The sequence below is a fragment of the Rhagoletis pomonella genome, unplaced genomic scaffold (genome assembly GCF_013731165.1).
Source record: "Rhagoletis pomonella isolate Grant_MI unplaced genomic scaffold, Rhpom_1.0 Rhpom_scaffold_00007, whole genome shotgun sequence".
Lineage (NCBI taxonomy): Eukaryota > Metazoa > Arthropoda > Insecta > Diptera > Tephritidae > Rhagoletis > Rhagoletis pomonella.
Window position 1 is genome coordinate 13,117,606 of NW_023458561.1, and position 22,036 is coordinate 13,139,641.

At 38.8% G+C, this 22,036-nt stretch overlaps 2 protein-coding genes across 2 annotated transcripts in view; one reads left to right on the top strand and one right to left on the bottom strand.

Annotated features, from left to right (window-relative positions):
• Nucleotides 1-5,189, bottom strand: part of LOC118742342 (cyclic AMP-dependent transcription factor ATF-6 alpha) — a 14,747-nt gene extending 9,558 nt beyond the window's left edge. Inside the window, exons 1-2 of the mRNA XM_036474342.1 lie at nucleotides 5,005-5,189; nucleotides 2,836-4,259 (exon numbers count right to left, since the gene is read on the bottom strand). Of these exons, the coding sequence (XP_036330235.1) occupies nucleotides 2,836-4,259; nucleotides 5,005-5,041 (1,461 nt within the window). The 5' untranslated portion in view covers nucleotides 5,042-5,189. The remainder of the gene's footprint in view (nucleotides 1-2,835; nucleotides 4,260-5,004) is intronic.
• Nucleotides 5,190-12,500: 7,311 nt separating this feature from the next.
• LOC118742343 (stress-activated map kinase-interacting protein 1) lies at nucleotides 12,501-14,717 on the top strand. The gene is made up of 2 exons (XM_036474343.1): nucleotides 12,501-13,401; nucleotides 13,467-14,717. The coding sequence occupies exons 1-2, from the start codon at nucleotides 12,619-12,621 to the stop codon at nucleotides 14,478-14,480; spliced, it is 1,797 nt and encodes a 598-aa protein (XP_036330236.1). The 5' UTR covers nucleotides 12,501-12,618; the 3' UTR covers nucleotides 14,481-14,717.
• The last annotated feature ends 7,319 nt before the right edge of the window (nucleotides 14,718-22,036 follow it).

The window sequence follows — 22,036 nt, forward strand, 5'->3', positions numbered from 1 at the left end:
TGCCGGAAAAAGAGGGGCGGAAGTACTTTTGCGCAGAACTTCTTTTCCCGTAGGCGGCCTTCGGATTATAACCCTTACTAAGTAGAATTCTCCTCTCTGTGTTGCCGGAAAAGAAGGGCGGAAGTATTTTTGCGCAGAACTTCTTTTTCCGCCGCGGAAGTATTTTTCTGCAGAACTTTTTTCTGCGTAATCGGTCTTTGGCCGTACTTAGGATTATAACCCTTTTTTCCGTAGGCGGCCTTCGGCCGCGTTTAGGGATTATTACCCTTACTAAGTAGAATTCTCCTTTTTGTGTTGCCTGAAAAGAGGGCGGAAGTATTTTTGTGCAGAACTTCTTTCAGCGCATAACTTTTGCGTAGGCGGTATCACGCCCATTTTCTAAAATTCCATAAATTTTGAGTAAATTAGCGTCCTTAAATTTCGAAATATCGAAGTTTAGGCATTTCCGAAATTTATGGTTATATGAAAAGTCGACGTAATTTTAATGCGATTTCAAAATTTTCAACGTCTTGCTTTTATATGCCAAGTTCAAGAACTGTAACGAGTTTGGTACAAATTGATCGTATGGATATGTGGTCGTAAGTGGGCAGTGCCACGCCCATTTTCCAAGATTTTGTTATAAACGTATTTTGGTTAAAGAATTATTGCAGACATCAATTTTGAGTAACTTAGCTTCAGTAGTTACTGATTTATTGAAGATTTCGTATTTCTCTAAATTACCGTAATATGATATGTGGGCATGGTTATTTTCCGATTTTAAAAGTTATCAGCCGTCTGGTATGTTTTACTAAGACCAGCCACTCTGCAGAGTTTGGGAAAAATTGGTTGAGCGGTTACCAAGTTAAACACGTGTAATCATAAGTGAGCGTGGCCACGCCCATTTTCTAAAAATGTATAATATTCCTATTTTTCGCATAAAAATCATTGTTTGTTTGTTGAAAAGTTTTCAGTAGTTACTAAAATATCGCAGTTATTAGGGAGGTAGGCGTGGTTATTGTCCGATTTTGCCCATTTTCAATACCATCTACATATCTTTCGCGATTCGTTTTGCCTGTTACAAACAACCGTTATGTGAACAAAGTTATAATATCCTTGCGCACATGTGCGCTAGGGTATAAAAACGGTTTGAGCCGCTGAACCGAACCGACCAAATTGTTCATCCGGTTCACGTCCCTGCTACATATACACAGTCATGTGAAAAATAATAGAGACACGACATTCCGACCAGCTTTAACTATTTTTCTTTTGTTTTCTTTACAGTTCATTATCCACACATATAATAAAATTGAAGCAGGCCGATGTCTGTTCATTATAGATATTAAAAAAAATTAATATGGGGGTCTTAATAAGAGCAAAGGAAGCCAAATCAACAATTTTTAGAATTCTTGTCTGTCTGTCTCTCTATCTATGTCAATATGACTGTCAAAAGGACGAGATTTAAGAAGGCTTACAGTCAAAAACAGTTTGTGAAATTTTTAATTTAATGTAATTACTAAGATAAATTAAATATTGCAATATGGGTATCAAATTAAAGAGGTTTTGGAAAATTCACTGCCCTAAATATTATTTAGGTAGGGCTGCGTAAAAAATGTTATTGTTGTTGTTATTCATTTGAATTGATGAATAAAGGAAATATTACAGTATGTAATTATGTTAAATTAAAGAGGGTTAAGACAGTTTATTCTCGGATATACTTTTAAATGAATGAAAATGATAACATAAGGTAAATATTGAATTAGTACATATTTGAAGAACGTGTGCGATAGTAGACTGGGGTTATAAGATTATAAATTATATTTTCAGGAGAAAGCCGATACCTTACCTACTTTCTAAATACCGTCGAAAATATATGAAGCAATGCCAATATTTATAAAAAATAAAGAATGCTTCATAAATCCAGAATTTGTTTAAACATCTCCCTTTATTAAGCTCTTTAAGTGCCGTTTTCTCAAGTAGCTTTTAATATTTATCTGCTCTTCACACTTTTTTTCACAACAAAATTTGTTCTAGATAAAGTGCAATTTAAAGTGGCTAAGAATTCGCGTTAATTTTTCATAATTTTTTTGCTAACGGTGGCATGTATTTTCTTCCATACAAAGTATGTTCGCTACTTCTTTTTTGAAGGGAATAAATTAATAACCCCATTGGAAAAAATGCATCACAAATCTTCGCGAACTCTTTGCACTTTGCTGGAATTAAATGGGCTATAAAATTGAATGCTTAGGATTTTTCTAAAATTTCTTAATAAAAAGTTTCTTGTTGTTGCCAAAAATTTTTGAATTTTTCTGATTTTTAGGGAAATTTTAAAATTTGTACTTATGTTATGTTGCTTGTTAGATAATGAGCTTAATTTTTATAAAAAATAACAAACATTTCCCAATACAAAGAAAATTGCCTAAGGGCATGAATCACGAATGACGACAACCGTTTGGACGATATTATGTTGAGATTGTCTTGCGTCATGAAAACAAAAATTGTTTGATCGTTTGAGCAATATAGTCAACTCGATTTCAATTTGGCTTCACGCAACAGTAACATGTAACAGCGTCCCAAATACATGAATCAGTGTTTTGACGACATCGTTTTGTCAGTATCGTTTGAACGAATATCGTTTCAAAGTTACGTGATTCATGCCCTGGTCGATCCCACGACAGTCGGGTGTACATAACCCGAACGACCCATATTTATATCTCGCTAAGGAGTGTCACTCCAGCACAACTCCCAAAAAACTCTTTGGGATTTTTTGTATGCTGTTAGAACAACAGCAAAAACTGGTCGAAATTTCGTGTCAATATTATTTTTCACATTAATGTAGGTCTTATAATCAGAGCTTACCCCCTTCAAAGTATAGTTTTCCTTTTCTAAATCGTTGATACGCGATTCAAGTGAAACAACGTATTCTTTTTTCTTTTTGCGTGACAATGAAGCAGACTCTCTATTTTTGATCATACGCTGCTGCTTTTTCCACATTTTTTCATCAATGAGGCCTTTGTAAACGCTTAGACTGGTAGGCCCAGCATTGGTAGATGGCTTTCCATAAGCTCCGATAGCGCTATTTCCTCCATGTGTAAGTTTTGATAATGGCTGTTTAATAACTACAGGCCCATTTATTGTCTTGACCACTTTTGGCACAAAATTATGATGTACTCCTAATGACCCATTTCCTGAAGACAAAATTTTGTTAGCAGTTATGATTTTTCCACTTGCCGTTTTTAAGATAATTTTAGGCGTGGCTGTTCCACTGCTCTTTCCACCTTTGCTATTTGTTTCAGTTAATGCTTTATAATCGTTCATTGTTAAAAACACAGTTTTCGGCTTTGAGTTTATTGGAGGCACCACTTTTGAGACATTCGCTGTTGGGACAAGGGATGGTTTAGGAGAATTATTGACGTTAGTTTTTGGTGCTAATTTTGGGCCAATTTTGATTGGTGGCGTAGATTTAGTATTGCTTTCCACTTGGGTTATTGCTTTTAATGGGACCGTTTGCAGAGAAATCAATGCGTTTGATAGAACACTAATAGACTGTACTTGTTGTAGAGGTTGCAACGATTGCAGTGTGCCAGTAGATGCTGAAATTGGTTTCGTTGTTCCATTGTTCATAGTGACTACAGGAACTATGACAGGCATAGTGGACCCATTAACATTGTTTGTGTTTGTGGTGGGTAAACCAATAGTTTGACGTTGTTCTACTACTGGCGATATTACATTTACATGCGGAAGACACTTAGCTTCCATAATTTCATTACCAGGTGTTTCTCCGTTTTCGTTGCTTATGTCGCTGAAGCTAATATTGGGATCTCTATGCGGACTAACTTCCATGTAGTTTTGAGATCGTGAAGCAACTGATGAGATGTCACTCTGCACACCACTTGTTGAACTACCCCCAGAACTGCTGCAGCTCCCCGTGGGGGAGGGTGTACTACGTTGCCGCAACTCAGTTTCATCAAGGCATTCCATTTTGATATCCTCTTTTTTCAAGAAATTCATGAATTCATCTGGGTTGAAGTTGTCCTCATCCATAGATGAAATCGATGAAGCTCGCTGCGACTTATACGCCAGTTCATTGGAACATAACGGCAAGTCAAAGTTGAATTCATCCAGTGTTGGAGCAGCTGGTATATCAAAATCTTGGACATTATGTGGCGTAAGGTGGTTCAAGTCAATTGACGAATCAAGATGGGAATCAGTAGAACGCAGAATTTCCTCAATATCATCAAGCGAATAGTTGTCAGATGACGGCATTAGCTTGTCGAAGTTTCCTGTGAAATATTGTAAATTTGAATTATAGCCTAATAAAACATATTTCGAATACGGCCTATAACAGCTCTATTCTGCGCTGGTAACATAAATTTTGTAACCGGTAATTAAAGTGTCTGTCAATTTTTAAACCTTCATCGCATTCTGTGCGCTCTTGTAACCGGTAAATTTGGATACCATCTCATAAACTGGTAACATAATATTGCCCCGTGAAATATGCAATACAAGAATTTCCACAAATCTTCATAGCTGAACTGCTGAATATTTTCACTGCATTACCAACGTGCCTAGAATACATTTTTTGGCAATACAATTTTCCGGTCACAAAATCTCGGTAACGTGCAGAATAGACCTGTTAGCCACAAGTATGTATACATACATATTTACATTCAAACGTAGGTATGTACCAAGAATGATAGAATTGTTTCGCTGCATAATAATATTACCCATTCATATTTATCTTATCTTATAAAAATTTACGCATTAGAATTCATAAAAATTATACATTTTACTTTGAGCCATGTGTTCATAAATCGCGTTGTGGGCTTACATTACTTCCGAGCTATGGAGCATGCAGATTTATTTGGCCAGGCTTAAAATTTAATCAAACCTAATTCAAACCGCATTTTAAGCAGCGAGACAAAGGGAAAGATCATATGCATTCATATAGGAATGTTAATATAGAAATATTAACATACATATGTACATATTTTCAATGACCCACCGCCCATGAGGAAAACCACTTACCATAGAAACCCCCGTCATCACACGATTCTAGATCCATTATAGCAGCTAATACATTTGGGTATTTGTCCTTAAATTCCTGTATAACTTTTCATATCTCTTTGAGAAAAAGACCTCCAAATCTAATAATTTCGTCAATCGGCAATTTTATTCATATTTCCACCAACACAATTGCCTACGAATGCAAAAATAACAAGGGGCAACAAAATGTCAAATAACAGACTTATGTCAAATAACTTCATTATCGACGTAGGGTAAGGCGGCCAGCATAGCGGCAAGCCAAACAACGACAGCTGGTTCACGTACCGGAATAATTCGAGTTGTACCCGACCAACGGCTGTTGTTTCGGCGATCTAACCCCGTTTAAGTCAAAATTTTTTCAAAAACCTGCAATTTTAAAAATATGAACTATGCTGCAATAATTCTAGACATAATTTTTCATTAATCCCTATTCTTTTTTTCCGAAATGTTTTTGTACACGCACGCAGATTCTTTTTACAGTTACGCCATATCTGAAAGTTAAAATCCTCATATTAAAAAACTTTCCGAAGTTTTATAAAGAGCGAAATACACTACACAAGTGGCTTGTCAAACATTCTTCAAATGTACTTTTCGCATTTCGCCATACATCATGCAAACATGAAGGCCAAAACACAATAGCGCAGTGGCAGTGGCAGTGACAGTTTTTAAAATCAGCTGTTACTGCTAATATTGGCAGTCAATGCCGCAGCAAACACAATACGGCGTTGTCAGTGACTGCTTTTTTTGACATTCCCTTTTGTTTGTTTACATTTTTGTTGTTGCCTTTTAGGCTTCAGTGACATCAACAGATGTTGGCTGCGTTTCATTTATGTCAAATTCAGCATGCGAAGTTTGCTGCGATGAAGGCAGTGGCAGTGAATTTAGAATTTGGGCTAAACTGAGCAGTACTGCTAGCTGCCACTGCTGTATTGTGAGTCGCTTCATTGGACACCACACTTTCTAAAAAACAGCTGATTTCGAAAAACTGCCGCTGCCACTGCCACTGCGTTATTGTATTTTGGGCTTGATCCTTCAAGCAAAGATTTTAGTTATCTTTCGGTTCACAATGTAATACCATCTGCTGAACGACAACGAAAACACTTTGAAAACATGTTTTGGGATTGTGGGCTGAAGGCTGTTCACACCGGCTGTTAGGGCCGGTTGTTCAATGTCTGATTAGCACAAATCGGAGGTAGTAGCTCCGGTTAGATACAACGACTGCTTTATCGATCACATGTTATACGCATGATGTCGAATTCGTCGATAATGATGTTTAACAGGCAAGTAGTGATAAGCAGACATTGAACAACCGGCACTTAGGTGTTACATCCTCTGATTACAGTTTTTCTACACAAAAACAAAACCAAAATGCTTTTACCTCATTTTCTTTTCATTAGCGTCCTCTTACTTTCATTCTTAGGGCCGGTTGTTCAATGTCTGGTTATCACTACCACTACACTATCGACGATTTCGACATCATGCATTTAACATGTGATCGATAAAGCAGTAGTTGTGCTTAACCGGAGCTTCTACTTCAGATTTGTGCTAATCAGACATTGAACAACCGGCCCTTATACCATGTTCTGACCGACATCGAAAACACGTTTTCGTTGCTAAAACTGGTTTTCGACCTAAAACTTGTGTTTTCGCTGAAAACCACTTGAAAACTCACGTTCCACTCATTCCAATCGGTGTATGCTCTAGTTTTTTTCGATTATTTATCGAAGTGGAAGTCATATTTTATCATTTTTAGGGCCGGTTACTCAATGTCTGCTTAACACTAATCTCCGGTAAAACATCGTTATCGACGTTACCGACTCCATGTTATATGCATTGAGCCGAGCACGTCGAAAATGATGTTTAAACGGAGATTAGTGTTAACCAGACATTGAGTAACCGGCCCTTAGTATGCCATTTCGGATTTATTGCTAATTGGCTGACCAATAGGGATGTGGAAATAACCTTTACTATCGATACTTATACTTGGAAGTATTTTTCTGAAAAGGCATCGATACCAAGCCGATACCAACCAAAAAGTATCGAGTATGTACTTTTATTTACTCATTTTCCGCCAGCTAGCTTGCTACTTTTACTCAAAAATTTTAGGTTGACCGTGAAGATCCAATTAAAACATGTCCAAAATGATGCCTCTCTATCCAAACGATTTAACAATCGTCAAGCAAACAAATAATAAAAAGACAAATACATTTGTATTAAAAATTTGTTTACGAACTGTTTCTACAAGCTTAACTTTCAGTTGAAGCAACACCACCAAGAAAATGAAATTCAAATGAAATGAGGTATGGCAAACCACAATAGCAACGGTAAATTTTGTTTGCTCTGTTGCTCAAATGGCTTTGAGTTGATCGAATATTGTGCTCTCACTTATTGCTCTACCTTATATTTTGACATTCGTACTTTTGCTTTACAAGCAATGGGAGTTTATGTATGAGTACTTTTTGCGGATACCAAGTACTTACATCCGATACCTACTTATTGTATGTGGTGAAAGTATCGATGCCAAAAGTACTTGGTTTCAAGATGAAAGTATCGAGTACCTACTTGTATTTACTTGTATCGCAACATCCCTACTGACCAAAATAAAATAAGCAGGGAAGTAAAAGGTTTTTATTGAAAAGAAATTGCAGGAAAAGTAGTTTGGTTTTGTATTTGTGCGGCAAAACTGTAAACAAAGGATGTAATAAATGTCAACGAAAACACCAACAGTCGGTGTGAACAGCCTTCAACCGACAATCCCAAAACTCTTTTTTAAGGTGTTTTCGTTGTCGGTCAGAAGATTGTATTATTTTACTTTTGTCAGCCAATTAACAATAAAGTTTTAAGTCAAAAACCAGTTTTAGCAACGAAAACATGTTTTCGATGTCGGTCAGAACATGGTATAAAAGGGTTTGGTTTTCTTTGATTTTTCTCTCTTGCGTCCTCATTCGGTAAAAATTCCGTTGCGAATGAGGCGATTTTGTCACTCACAACGTATGCGGTTTGATCAAACCTCAACATGGCTGCCAGAAAATTAAAAAATTTTGATTTTTGTTCACATCACCCTCAAACGGCTTGTCAAACCTTCAAACACCCCCATCTTCTTCTTCTTTATTGGCGCTGTTACCGCCTAAGCGATTTTGGCCGAGTCCAAAACAGCACGCCAGTCATTTCTCTTCTGTGCTAACTGACGCCAATTGGAAATGCCAATTGAAGCCAAGTCCTTCTCCACCTGGTCAGTCCAACGCAGAGGAGGCCTTCCTCTTCCTCTGTTACCAGCATCGCGGCCCGCTTTGAATATTTTCAGAGCAGGAGCGTACGACGAGAGAGGACTTTACTTCTCAATTGCCTACTCAGCCCAAAGTACCACTTGCTGGCAAGGGTGATTCTCCGTTGGATTTCAAGGCTGACATTATTATTGGTGTTAATGCTGGTTCCCAAATAAACGAAGTCGTCTACTTTTTCAAACTTGTAACTGTCAACAGTGACGTGGGTGCCAAGACGCGTATGCTCTGACTGTGTGCTGACAGGAGATACTTCGTTTTGTCCTCGTTCACCATCAGACCCATTCGCTTTGCTTCTCTATCCAATCCCGAGAAGGCAGAACAGACGTAGCCCTTGTTTTTACCGATAATATCGATGTCGTCGGCATACGCCAGCAATTGTACGCTCTTGTAAAGTATTGTTCAGTTCTGCGGCACTTTATTATCTTCTCAAACATCAGATTAAAGAAATCATACGAGAGGGAGCCCCCTTGTCTGAAACCTCGTTTGGTATCCAACGGCTCGGAGAGGTCCTTCCCTATTCTGACGGAGCTGGTGGTATTGCTCAACGTCATTTTACCAAATTCAGACATCGCGGCATAAAGGCAACTTCTCTTCGTGCTGTCGAAAGCGGCTTTGAAATCGACAAATAGATGGTGTGTGTCGATCCTATTCTCGTGGGTCTTTTCCAAGATTTGGCGTATTGTGAATACCTGATCTATGGTGGATTTTCCAGGCCTAAAGCCACACGGATAAGGTCCAATCAGCTCGTTGACGGTGGGCTTCAGTCTTTCGCACAATACGCTCGATAAGACCTTGTAACCTATGCTTAGAAGGCTGATTCCGCGGTAGTTGGCGCGTATGGCGGGGTCGCCTTTCTTGTGGATTGGGCAGAGCACACTTAAATTCCAGTCGTCGGGCATGCGTTCATCTGACCATATTCTGCATACCAGCTGATGCATGCATCTCATCAGCTCCTCGCCGCCGTACTTGAATAGCTCGGCTGGCAGGCCGTTAGCTTTGTTGTTTTTCAACCGCGTAATCGCTATTCATACCTCGTCATAGTCAGGCGGTGGGACAGGTACTCCATCATCATCGACTGGGGACTCGGGTTCGTCTTCTTCACTACTTTCAGCGCTGCTACCATTCAGTAGGTTATAAAAGTGTTCCCTCCATAATTTAACTATATTCTGGACATCGGTCACTAGGTCGCCATTGTTGTTCTTACAGGAGTTCGCCCCGGTCTTGAAACCTTCCGTAAGTCGCCTAACCCTCTGGTAGAATTTTCGGGCGCTCTTCCTGTCGGCCAGCATCTCAAGCTCTTCGCACTCACGTATTTCGGCCTCTCTCTTCTTATTGCTTTGACGTAAAGCTTTCCTTGCATTGTTGGGCGCACATTTTTTGCGGGTGCGTATCTTGGCTACAACAAGATAGTGGTCCGAGTCGATGTTTGGCCCTCGGAGTGTACGTACGTCTACAACGCTTGAAGCATGCCTTCCGTCTATCACAACATGATCGATTTGGTTTCTCGTTTTACGATCTGGAGACAGCCATGTAGCTTGGTGGATGTTCTTATGCTGGAACCTAGTACTACATATTACCATATTTCGGACCCCGGCAAAGTCGATCAGCCTCAGTCCGTTATCGGACGTTTCTTCGTGGAGGCTGAATTTTCCGACATATTCCGCGGATGCGAATATCTAAAAGCTAACAACCGCGAATGCGGATGTCAAGTATTTTTAAGAAACAATTAGAATCTAGCATAATGGCGAGATCGTTGTTTAAACAGCGCTTACAAAGCCAACCCAGATGTGTCAGGTTTTTCTAAAGCTTTTTAAAAATAGTTCTCCATTGTCATTCCTTTGGCTGTTTCAGAATTTGGGGAATCTGTAACTTCATCAGCGTTTTTCGAGTTTAATTTTTGTAGTTCATTTTTAATACTTTCTTCTGCGACTGGTTTGAACAATCCATGCCTATAGCGAGCTAAATAGGTGGATATGGAAAATAAATTATTGTTTTCCTGGAATGAAAATTTTGAGCAAAATTCTGTTTTCAAAGTCGTGGCTGTCAGCGGAATCGGATAAGAACACTGTTATTTTTTAAAAAAGCACCCCGTTTTTTAAAAACATTTGAATCTCAGATACTTACGTAATTCTTATCTTATTAAAGGTCAGACCTATAGTCTTTTAATTATTTGAGCATCGCTCCTCTTTATAGCCAGACGTTGATCATTTCTGCTGGAAATCCCTATTGAAGGAGCTTACTCTTTGACTTTAAATAGCAAAGAAGGGACAGTATATATCCATCCGAAAAAATATTGCCCGACAAGTAAACAAAATTACTGTTCTTTAATTTTTTGCTAAAAATAAATTCCCCGAAGAGCCCCATTTATTAATTATTGAAACGAATATATGTAACATCAAAAGCAAATCACGAAAATTTGGTTAAGAACACACAGCTTCTTTTTTTGTGTCTAGTAGTTTTTTTAAAATTGGTCCAAAAAAGTAATATTAAAGAAAGAAACCAATGCAGGTATTGAAAGAAGAGAAAACAAAAAATATTGTTAAAAAGGCTAGGTTCCCTTTTACGTACGTCAAAGGTCAAGTAGAAGTTGGAACTTGCATGACTGCCCATTGATTGCTCAGTTATATAGCTGAAGAAATAATAAGTTTAAATACATTTTTGTCTAAGTTGATGAATATGAACAGTTTTGTTACACAAATACTCCCACGAGCACAGGCAAAAATATTGGCTACAATTTGTCATTTGGTTTGCCATATATACGTTTTATCGGTGCACTTGCACAACATCGGTTAGAGGTTTAAAAATATTTTGTGTCAGCAATTTGTCATCAAACTGCATTAAATGGTATTACGTACTCTATCCTCTATCCAAAAAACTTTATTTTCGAACGTTTGCACAGGTGTATCAAATTCAGTTTGAAAACGCGCAAGACTTTTTAATGTTTTCATCCAACTTCACTAACTTAAAATTTTTTTTTTACTTTTTCAAGAAACAAAAATTTTTCTGCTAGTGAATCTGGTAGCATGGTTTTAATGAAATGTCATAAACTTATTAAAAGTCAAGTGGTCGGCAACAACAACGAATGTCAATAAATGAAACTACCTTCTATTTTTGTATCATGGTACACTCCTAATGTCATAGGGATTCGTATCGCCAATGAAAATTCGGTATATCGGTATCGCGATATTCTAAATTCACAATATCCGATACCGATATATCTACTAAAATAATATCGATATATTGAATACGAAATGGCTAATAAAGATATTTTTTGCGCACCACGTATATTTGTAATTAAAAGGCAAATAAGCATAAATTCAAATAACGAAGTTACTTTGGATAAGATGCACTTTAATTGGGGTATTCACAACGGTGTCGTAAGTGTTGTATTGTTGTATGTCGCAAACTTTAAACGCCTAAAAAATATATTAAGGGGGTTCGCAAAGTACTATCAAAGTCATATTATGAATTGTTGTAGTGTTAAAAAATAGTTGGTTGCCGTTTCAAGTTCTCTAAACATTTATTAAGGCTATTAAACTTTACGACATACAAAAATACCACACTTACGACACCGTTGTGAAAGCCTCAAATAAGTTTGAAAAATAATAACCAGAGTTCTGTAACTTCGATTTACCCCTCCTCAAAAGCATGTCGAGTAATCTCAAAGAGACACACCTTTTCATACGTACATATGTATTTCTAAATGTGGAGTACAAACCTCAATGACCTCAAAAAACAGAATTTTTAAGTTTTTGTTCGGTATACAAAATTTCATGATCAACTGAATCTGCTAAAGCCCAAAATGCCATACAGCAGCTATGGTTTGTCTTGGTTAGCTAATATTATTTTTATGCAAGAAGTATGTATCCTTTGTCGATTTTCTTGAAGGATTAAATTTACGAGCATTTATTTATTGAGAATTGCAAACTGATTTAAGCAATTTTGATGTTTTTATGAATTTTTGTTCTTCATGGTTACTATGCCAAAAGCTGTTTTGCGAGAACGAACACATTTTCCAACTATGTACTCAATTTTATTTTCAGTTCAGAACCTTAGGGAACGAGGAGAAAATTTTCCGATATTTCAGATATCGAAACAAAATATTGTATCGATATCGTATCGCAACACCTGATATCGATATAAATTAACAGATATGTTGAACAACGATATTGATATATTGAATATCGTATCGGTATCGCGCATCCCTAGTCAGTAGTGTCAGTACAATTGCAAAATATATGATTTTTATAAAAATTAACGTTTTTAAATTTTTGTAACTTTTGTGATAAGTCTTTCAATAATATCTGCAAAAATGGCGACATATTGTAACCAACATTGGCTGCTTTCACACATACGCAATTCCTTTATTTCAACGGACGATACTGGAATGTGTGAGACTGTCATGTTAAGCGATGATATGCCCAAACACTTTTTGCAAAAATACCACACAACTGCTGTTGAAAATAATATCTCCAATCAAAATAGGCAGCAGAATAGGAAATCTATTGGAAATAAACAACAGTTCCAACGCATGCTAGATCCAGCTCTACAAGAAGTAGATTTTGTTTGCTATCCGGGATTAGACCAAAGTGATGACGAAGATATGAATTTAACCACACAGTCGTACGAAATTAAAATGTACCCAGAAATCGGTGCGCATCGGTTTCGTTCAAATACTGCTCAAAAGTTAGAAAAAATGGACATAGCTCGTCGAAAAGCGGCCAAAACTAAATCTGTAAACTACGATGACGAAATTGTTCCCCCAGAGCGTATTGATTTTTTCGTTAAAAAGTCTGTGTCTCAAGCTACCATTCAGAATGCAACCAATGAAAATATTGGCAAAGGCACCGATGTAACTGATGACGCTCGAGGTGGTGAGAAGTGTGAACCAAAAATTAAAAGCAAGTTAGCCCAGCAGTTGGCAAATAGTCCCAAACAAGCTCAAAACAAATTTATGGAATATGCGTGCTTCGATGGCACTTCCCAGACGGGTATTCAAACAAAACGTATCCATGTTTTCTTAAGCATGTTGCCGGAACGGGAGCGCAATTATCCTATCAAAATATGTGTCCTGGCAAGTGCCAAAATAATTGAGGTAATATTAGATACAGAACTATAAGCTTAATACATGAATATATTAATAAATTGTATATTATTTAGGTAATTGGTCTTGTCTGTTATAAAGCAACAATACAATACCCTGATATCCCTTTAAAATCAATACGACATTATGCTCTGTACATTACGGAAGATAACGATGACATGGAGGACTTCCCTCCACTTGATAATAGAGAACCTTGCTCGAAGTTTGGATTTTCGCATCTTACATTGGCCGAGCGACGACCATTGGCTCAAGTAACTCGCATTGAATACTCTAATAATATGGCAACTAAATCAATGACTTCTGAAGAAGATAAAGCAAGACTGGCAGCCGCTGCCGTACAATCGCTTCAAGGAATCACACTTAATGGCGTGGGAGATGGTGAAGAAGATGATACAAATTATATTACTGTGAGCAACAATGATGATTATGAAGAGCGTATGATGAGCCACAATGATATGTTGGAAGCACCTATGTACCGCACATATCGTCTAAATATAATCGACAAACCTTTTTTTAAAACGGAGGTAACACTTGGAATTTCTGGAGAGCGCATCGAAATTGATCAACATAAGAATGCAAAATTTTGGACTAAGCAAAAGTCGGTGACCTATCCCATTGATGTCATTGCATCCTGTGAAATAGTCGAACGACGTCATTTGAAAGCCACTATCCGCATTTGGCTTAAGTCATCATCCTCATCATCTTCTGCTAATAGTAGCAAAACTTCTGCAGATATGAAAACTGCGGCTCATACTTCTGAAAGCGAAGTTACCGGTGGTGCGGTAGCGCCACATTCCCCTACTAGCCCCGGTCATTACTTGCACGTTCATTCACCCTTCGGGCTCTTTTCATCTAGTTCCGGCAGTGCTGGTAGCACCACAAGTCATCATTATTCTCATATGCGATTTAAACATTACGACTTCGAAGCTGATACACATACCGCCGAACATATTCTTAACAAATTGAATTGCATACTTAAAGTGAGGTCCAGTGAAGTGCGTCGTGAGTTTCTGCAGTCAAGGCAACGCAAGTTAGAAAAAAATCAAGCTAAAAAACATTTAAAAATGTAGTATCTACGCCTTTACTGGCACTGTTTTCGATTGATGTTGGACGCCTTTGCGATCGAGAGCTGCAAGCAGTACTCAATGTTTTCCTTATTTAAATCTGAAAACGCCCGTTTTGAGTAGTCATGTCTCCTTGGCGTTTCTACACTTAAAATTTACTTTGCATTCATGGTGTAATAAAATGTGCACCATTCTTTGCATAATTCAATTAGATGATTAGAAAAAAACTCACAGTTGGCATTTAAAATGTGTTAAGTGTTTCATTAAGCAAACTTACCATATAAATAATAAGTATTATAAACAAAATGGAGTAAGCATTCGATTATGATTACGACGCTATATACAATCTCCCATTATATTATACTCAAAATAAAGGTTAAAATTTTGCCACACTTACAGACATAAAACATTTATGCCGATTTCGTTTCTACCGAAATATGCAACCTTCTCTTTTCCCTCTACGCCCAAACACTAAGAATAGGGCGATGAGCAGGCAACGTTTTTTGTAGAAACGAAGGCGCCATTGTTGTTGTTGTATTGGTTTTTACACGAACTTGCAGGAAGTTGCAGGAAAAATGTTCCCGTACTCCAAAATCCTCCAAAATCCTGTAAATGAGAGCGACTTTTGGAGAGTTCTGTAGAGAACGAAGTTGCAATATTTTACCCGAACTTTTTCTTCTGGTAAAATCATGAAAAGTGTCAAGCAATCACTGGTTGACGTTTTTACAGGAAAATTGGATTTTTTGTTCCCGTACTTGTTACTCGAAAAATGCTTTTTTTGTCGCAACAAGATGGTCCATTTTTAAATTTAACGAGCTTGTTGATTAAAGTTAATGTTGACAAAAATGCAACCGTGTGCCACAATTCTGCTTACAAATTCTTGTGGCAAAACTTTCCCAGCACGAATTTGCAACTTTCCCTCCAAATGAAATGTCAAAATTGTGCTCTGTCTTTGCAAGTTTTAGAGGGTTTTCGGCCAAACGAACACGACTTGGTAACAATTAGTACCAACTTGTAAAAGCATAGCGAACACTCTCTTTCGAACACCGACTAAAATGTCAAATAATGAATAACTTTTACGCAGCGTTTTTGCTGCATTTAAAATGCAACATTTAGCACTTTCGAACATATGTTTTCGAAGAGCGTTCATGCTACCGCTTTAGCAAATGTACATTTACTCGAGTTCGAAATTGTATGCTTCTGATAAACAGCCGTGTTTCAGTCGCTTAGGCCGTGGTTATGCCACCAATTTTAATTGGCAATCAAAAGAGAAAAATTTCGATGATTGGTGAGAATTATTACGCTCTGTTTGCTGATTGGCGAGCATAGGGTTGCTTCTTAAGAAACGCCTTTTCCATTTCATACAATTTCTAACACAATGGCAGCACTGAAGTAAAAATGCAACTCAAAATGCATCAAAATTGAAGTCGGAAAATGAAAAATGGAAGAACAACTTAATATTTTTTCTTTCTTTAATATTTAATTTTTATAATATTTTTTTAATATATACTTTATAACAATAATAAAAAAATATTTTTTACTATTCTAATATTTAATACTAATGCTTATTCGCAAAATAGCGTATTGCCACCCTGAAAAGTTGGCGTGCTGGCTGTTCGGTCCACCCATGATTCAATAATACAAGGTTAGATAATTATTGACCGCTGCGGTTTGACACTCCCTTACAAGAGGTTGCATTTACGAAGGACGGAGAAAGGGGAAGAATGAAATATCTTGGTGCGAAAATGGTAGTAGAACAGTACGCAAAGTAGGCAATTAGTAGTGAAACTCCTTTTGTAAATTCTAATGTATTTGCAGGAAATCTGGTATTTTAAACGAAATGTTGAACGTAATATTGATATATCTACGTGAATTACGTAATTTATGTGCTATTTACCTGTATAAAAACTGCAAAATGACTCAAAATTAAAATAAGACTACTATGAGATTGATGTAAACATCCAGTTTAAAAACAGTTTATGTTTTCATCAGTTAAATATGCTTATATACATATAAACATATTGCGCAAAATCTTATACTTCTATTTCACACCAAAGCTACACTGTTTCCATGTAAATTTGCAAAGAAGCAACACTGTGCCACTGCTAAGGGAGCGGTGCGAGAGAGACAACTGTCAGTTTATCGAACCTTGTATTATTGAATCATGAATCCAAGGTGTATTAATCAAGGTGTGATTGACAATTCAGTGCGGCTCTCTTTTAAGGTACTATTATGTCAAAAAGGATAAACAAACGAATTAACCCTTAGTTTTGCATGTATCTTGTCAGCACTGATGCCCTAGGCTTTTATTTCGATTATAGTTTTTTTTTACTTACATTACCGGGAATATATATATTTTGTCAATAAAATAAAACAAATTGTTTATAAAATAGTTTTAGCAATTTTCTTGTTTTTAATTGCCCAAGTTTTATGCTTTTGTGCGTTTATTTTTATATTTAAATTTTTTATCCTAAACATTATTCGACACTTATAAAAGTAGGATTTTACATTTGTTTCCAATTTTATATGTGAGCTTAACTCTAACAATTTTGAAATTAAATTTTTCATGCGAAATAGTTTTCCATTAAAGACTTTGCTTCGAGCAGTTTTAAATTAAGCTCTTACATACTTGCTTGCATGGTTTTAATTATTTCGGTAAGAAGAAATATTTCTGTTATCAACGTGCATTCTAAAGAGTCGCCTCTTTGAGTTTGGACATCAACAAATGTATCCCGATCGCGTTCTAAATCCTCACTTATTTCAGTTATTTCGTATGGCATTGGGACTGCGTCTGGGTATAAACGAGCTCGTTTGAAAGTGCTTGATTCGGACGGACAACTAATGAAATCACTTTCCTTGAAGTGGTTTTCAAAAACGCGAGATGAATCACGTAGTACAATACCACAGCTTTCTTCCCAACGCTGCCGTCTTAACTCGCAACTAGGTGGTTTAAAACATCGTACTGTTTTCGTGTCTTGACTTTTATTTCATACAGCGCACCGTTCAAACGTTTTGCTCCGTTTCATCTTGGTTTCCTTACATTAAATATTTAAGAAAAGTCCAACGTGTTTACTTATTACCCAACTTTAAATGTATTTACTTGCTCTCCTCGGCGGTTTATCTCTTAACAATTTCACGTTTATTAAGAAAATTTGTTGCTTGAAAAATTTGTGTGTAACTTTTAAACAAATTCAAATTTGAAAAACAAAAATTTCAAATAGGTTAAGAATTCATTTCAGTTTGACATTATAGCCTGTTTCTTATGAGAGCAATGTCAAAATCAATCACACTTTGTTGAATACATTTTGCATGAATCACCCAGCAAATCGGCTGGCTCTTCGATTTCGAAAATTCTCTCAGTCCGTGCTGTGCACAACAACAATTGCAAGGTGATTGCCAATCGAAATTTGTGGCATAACCACGGCCTAACTGCACGTCTATACCTGCTACTATGGACGCTCGCATACGAACTTGTATGGTGATCGAAAAAATTTAAATATAAAACTTATTAAACATACCAATTTTTGTTAATATCAACTAATATAATTTGTTTTGAGGTGTCCAAGTTTGGGTTGAGGTCACTGTATCTCTGATCCAGTACTCCATGAACTTACAGGATTTTACACGAACTTGCAGGAAGTTGAAGGAAAAATGTTCCCGTACTCCAAAATTCTCCAAAATCCTGTAAATGAGAGCGACTTTTGGAGAGTTGTGTAGAGAATGAAGTAACAAGATTTTACCCGAACTTTTTCTTCTGGTAAAATCATGAAAAGTGTCAAGCAATCACTGGTTGACGTTTTTACAGGAAAAATGTTTTTTTTGTTCCCGTACTTTTTGTTGTTACTAACTTTTTACTCTCACTTCAGAGAGTAATTTTGCTGTTTGACAGTTTTACAGGATTTTTACGAAAAGTATTGGATCAGAGCTTGTATTTGTAGAAGTGTTTATTACATGTGTATGTTACATATGTACGGCATATATGTATATGTGTGCCAGTAGGGAATGTTTTTAGCGAAATTCAAAAGATTCCTCTTTTTTTTTATTTTTTGCGACTTTAGCTTCTCCTGTAAAAAGAAAAATTAGTTATGGCATTTTGCATTTCAGGTGACGATATATACCTATTTCATTCCGGCTCCTGATGCACCTCGAATGCCACCTCCATCATCCGTTGCATGGCCCGTGCTTGCTTGGCTTCACTCATCTTTGCAATTATTGAAGTCATCATTTTTGCAAAGGAATTTAAAGCCGGGCTTCCACTATGTTCTTCTATAGCCAAGCACTTTTTTTAAATAATTCGATAGCTTCGAACAAACTCCTGTCTACGTCGATATTGTTTCCCGCTCGTTTTCTACCCCTTTGTGATGGTCCTGGCAATGGAGAAGACGGCGATACCGATGTGAACAAAGTAGGAGATGGCGATGGCGATGATTGGTGGTGATGGTGTGGGCAAAAGTACCGATTGAGAGGGCGAAGGCACATTGATTGGCGGTGATGGTGAGGGCAGAAGTACTTTATTAGAAGGCGAAGGCGCAAAGAGCGGTGGTGATGGCGAAGGTCGAAGAACTTTTGGAGTAGGCGAAGGCTCACTAATCGTTGGTGCAATTGATTGAGAAGGCAGAAACACTGTTTGGCATGGTGAAGGCATACTGATTGTTGGAGCGGCACATAGCTAGGCGTTGTTTGCAAAACTGGAGAGTCCGTTGTTAAAGTAGATTGCGAAGGTTGAGACGGACAAATGTTTTGTGAGCATCGTAATCTATAAAACAAACAGTTCTTACATTCACATATTAAAATCCCCATTAGGAGTGTTTTTTACTTACAGTCGTGGAACTAAGTGCGGCTTTAAAAACTGCATTGTGTCAAGCAAGTTCCATGGTTTATGGTATTGCGCCCACTTCCTGATGGCGCTACTTTGCGAACTTCTCTTCCATATCTTTCACGAAGTGTTGTCCATCTTCGAACGCACATTTCAGCTGAAGAAATACTTCTGTGTGATACAACTTTACGTGCAATAATTGACTTTTCTCTTACCGGTTGTATTCAGCTCGCTTGCTATTTTCACCCACAACATTCGCTTCCTATCTGCGAATTTGTAGTAAGGATTGCTTTTATTATATAATTCTTAATTTATTTCCACCAAACATATTAGTTTTTCGTAGTTGTTGTTGTTGTTGTAGCGGCTACTAAGCCCCGTTCGGGGCGGTTCATCCATCAACGTTGTCGTCTATTTCAGCTAGGGGGAGGCCCAGGAAGTGTGCTACTTAAAGAGGGGCTGTCCATAGGGACAGGGCCGTTAGCTGAGTGGGATTCCCAGGGCATGTGAAGAGGTACCGGGAGTCATGTGGCGACTGTCCACATGCCGAGCATTGGTTGGGCACATCCTCGTTGATTCTGCTCAGGTAGCTGTTGAGTCTGCTGCAATTGCCAGAGCGAAGTTGGGCTATTGTAGTGCGGGTCCCCCGAAGCAGACAAAGTTCTGTCCCGTCCACGTCCGGCGGTTGTGTGCCTAGAACGGCATTCACAGGGCGGGAGTCTACATAACTTGAGAATGATTCCCTGTGAATGCCGTTAAGGGCCTGTCGGTAAGCTGACGGGTCCAGAGGTTGTTTGATATACCTCTGGACTTCGTCTGTCAGTTCGTAAAGATGCCTCCTGACGTGCCGTGGCGAGGAACTGCTTGCAGAGCATTATGTTATGCTCCTTTACAGGGAGCATCTGGGCCTCGTCATGGAGGTGGTGTTGAGGCATGCCGTGTTTTGGCAGGTCTGCAGCTTCATCCACTGCGCCCTGCTAGTTCCCGGCGACCATACGGGCGCTGCGTGGTTTAGAACCGGCCGGCCAATTGCCTTGTATGTTGCCAACAACGTTTCTTTATCTTTGCCCCAAGTGCTGCCGGCCAGCGACTTGAGGACATTGTTTCGGCTCTGTACTTTGTTGACATTTGCGGTTGTATGCGCCGAGAGGGAGAGCAGACTGTCGAAGGTAACTTCGGGTTATTCACCGTCGGTATTGTTACGCCATCGACGTGAATACCCAGTGGCAGTCTGACCTCCTTCGTCCAGGTGGTGAAAAGGGTTGCCGAGGATTTCGCAGGGGATAGGGCAAGGCTCCTTGCAGTGAAGAAGCGAGAAATTTCGGAGAGGTAACCGTTTACTTTTGAGCACAAGTCATCAATTCCATTCCCAGACGCCATGATCGAACAATCGTCAGCATACGAGACTATATTAACACCCTCTGGTGGCTGACGAAGCTTATATGTAATAATTAAACAGTAGCGGCGACAGAACACCACCCTGTGGTACCCCCTGTTTAATTTTACGTGGCTTGCTAGTTTTGTCTCTGAAGATTACTGACGAGTGTCGACCACTCAGGTAATTCGCCGACCACCGTTTGAGTCCCTGTGGGAGTGAGGAGACCTCTATATCTTCTAGTAGCGTTGAATGACTGACAGTGTCGAACGCCTTGGACAGGTCCAACGCTACTAGAATTGTTCTCTCACAGGGGCGGTTTCGGTTTAGGCTACGAGTTATCTGAGTGTTTATGGCGTTAAGTGCTGTTGTTGTACTATGCACTTTACGGAACCCATGTTGATGCTTCGCTGGGGTCAGGTGGTTCGTGAAGTACGGGAGCAGCAGGGCCTCGAGTGTCTTCGCTACCGGGGAAAGGAGAGTTATCGGGCGATAAGACTCTCCTTTGTTGGCTGGTTCCCCCGGTTTGAGCAGTGGGACCACTCTCCCCATTTTCCAGATGTCTGGAATGACGAGAGTGGCCATAGACAGGTTGAGGACCTCCGTTAGGTACGCTACTCCCGCAGGACCCAAATTTTTCAGCATCAACATGCATATTCCGTCGGGTCCAATGGCTTTGGAGGCTTTCGCCTTCCAGATGGCTACCCTTACCTCACCGCTGGTGAAAACAAGAGGCGCACTAGGTTTTGGCATTTTGTGCAGCCTTCTGTAGCTCGTTTCTGTAACTTTTCTCTACCGATTATTTCTCTACTGGTAGAGAATATACGTCATTCTCTGCTACTCATTAGCAGTAGAGAATAGGGCGGCGAATTCATATCTCAATTCGCCTTGGTAGAGAATTTTTACAGAATCTAGCTACTGGTCACTCGACGTTTGGCTTTATCCACCGGAGGATGCAGAATGAACTGCCGGCTAAAATAGCTCGCGCATCTCTCCGGGTCCGACGAAGTGTGGCCACCAAAGTCTATCTTGACTCTGTCGTCGCGCTTCGTCGGGTTGGACAACGACCTCACGGTTGACAAAGTCGGCAGGTTTATCAATCGAGATGACTATGGGCAGATGGTCTGATGCTAGAGTCAGCATAGGTCGCCATGATACGCTGTTTATCAGACCAGCGCTGACAATTGTTAGATCTGGCGAGCTGCAGAAGCTGCCCATAATCCTGGTGGGTGCGTCGTCGTTCATTGTGCAGAATGTCGAATCGTCTATCTGCTCAGCCAGATGTATTCCCCTACGATCATTTGACAGGCTTGAGTGCCAGAGATCGTGGTGCGCGTTAAAGTCACCAACTACCATACGGTTTTCACCTCTGAG

Bases quoted from the DNA above. Each gene is read 5' to 3' on its own strand.
- LOC118742343 (XM_036474343.1), top strand. From the start codon at position 12,619: ATGGCGACATATTGTAACCAACATTGGCTGCTTTCACACATACGCAAT. The intron at 13,402-13,466 runs GTAATATTAGAT...TATATTATTTAG, and splicing joins CAAGTGCCAAAATAATTGAG to GTAATTGGTCTTGTCTGTTA.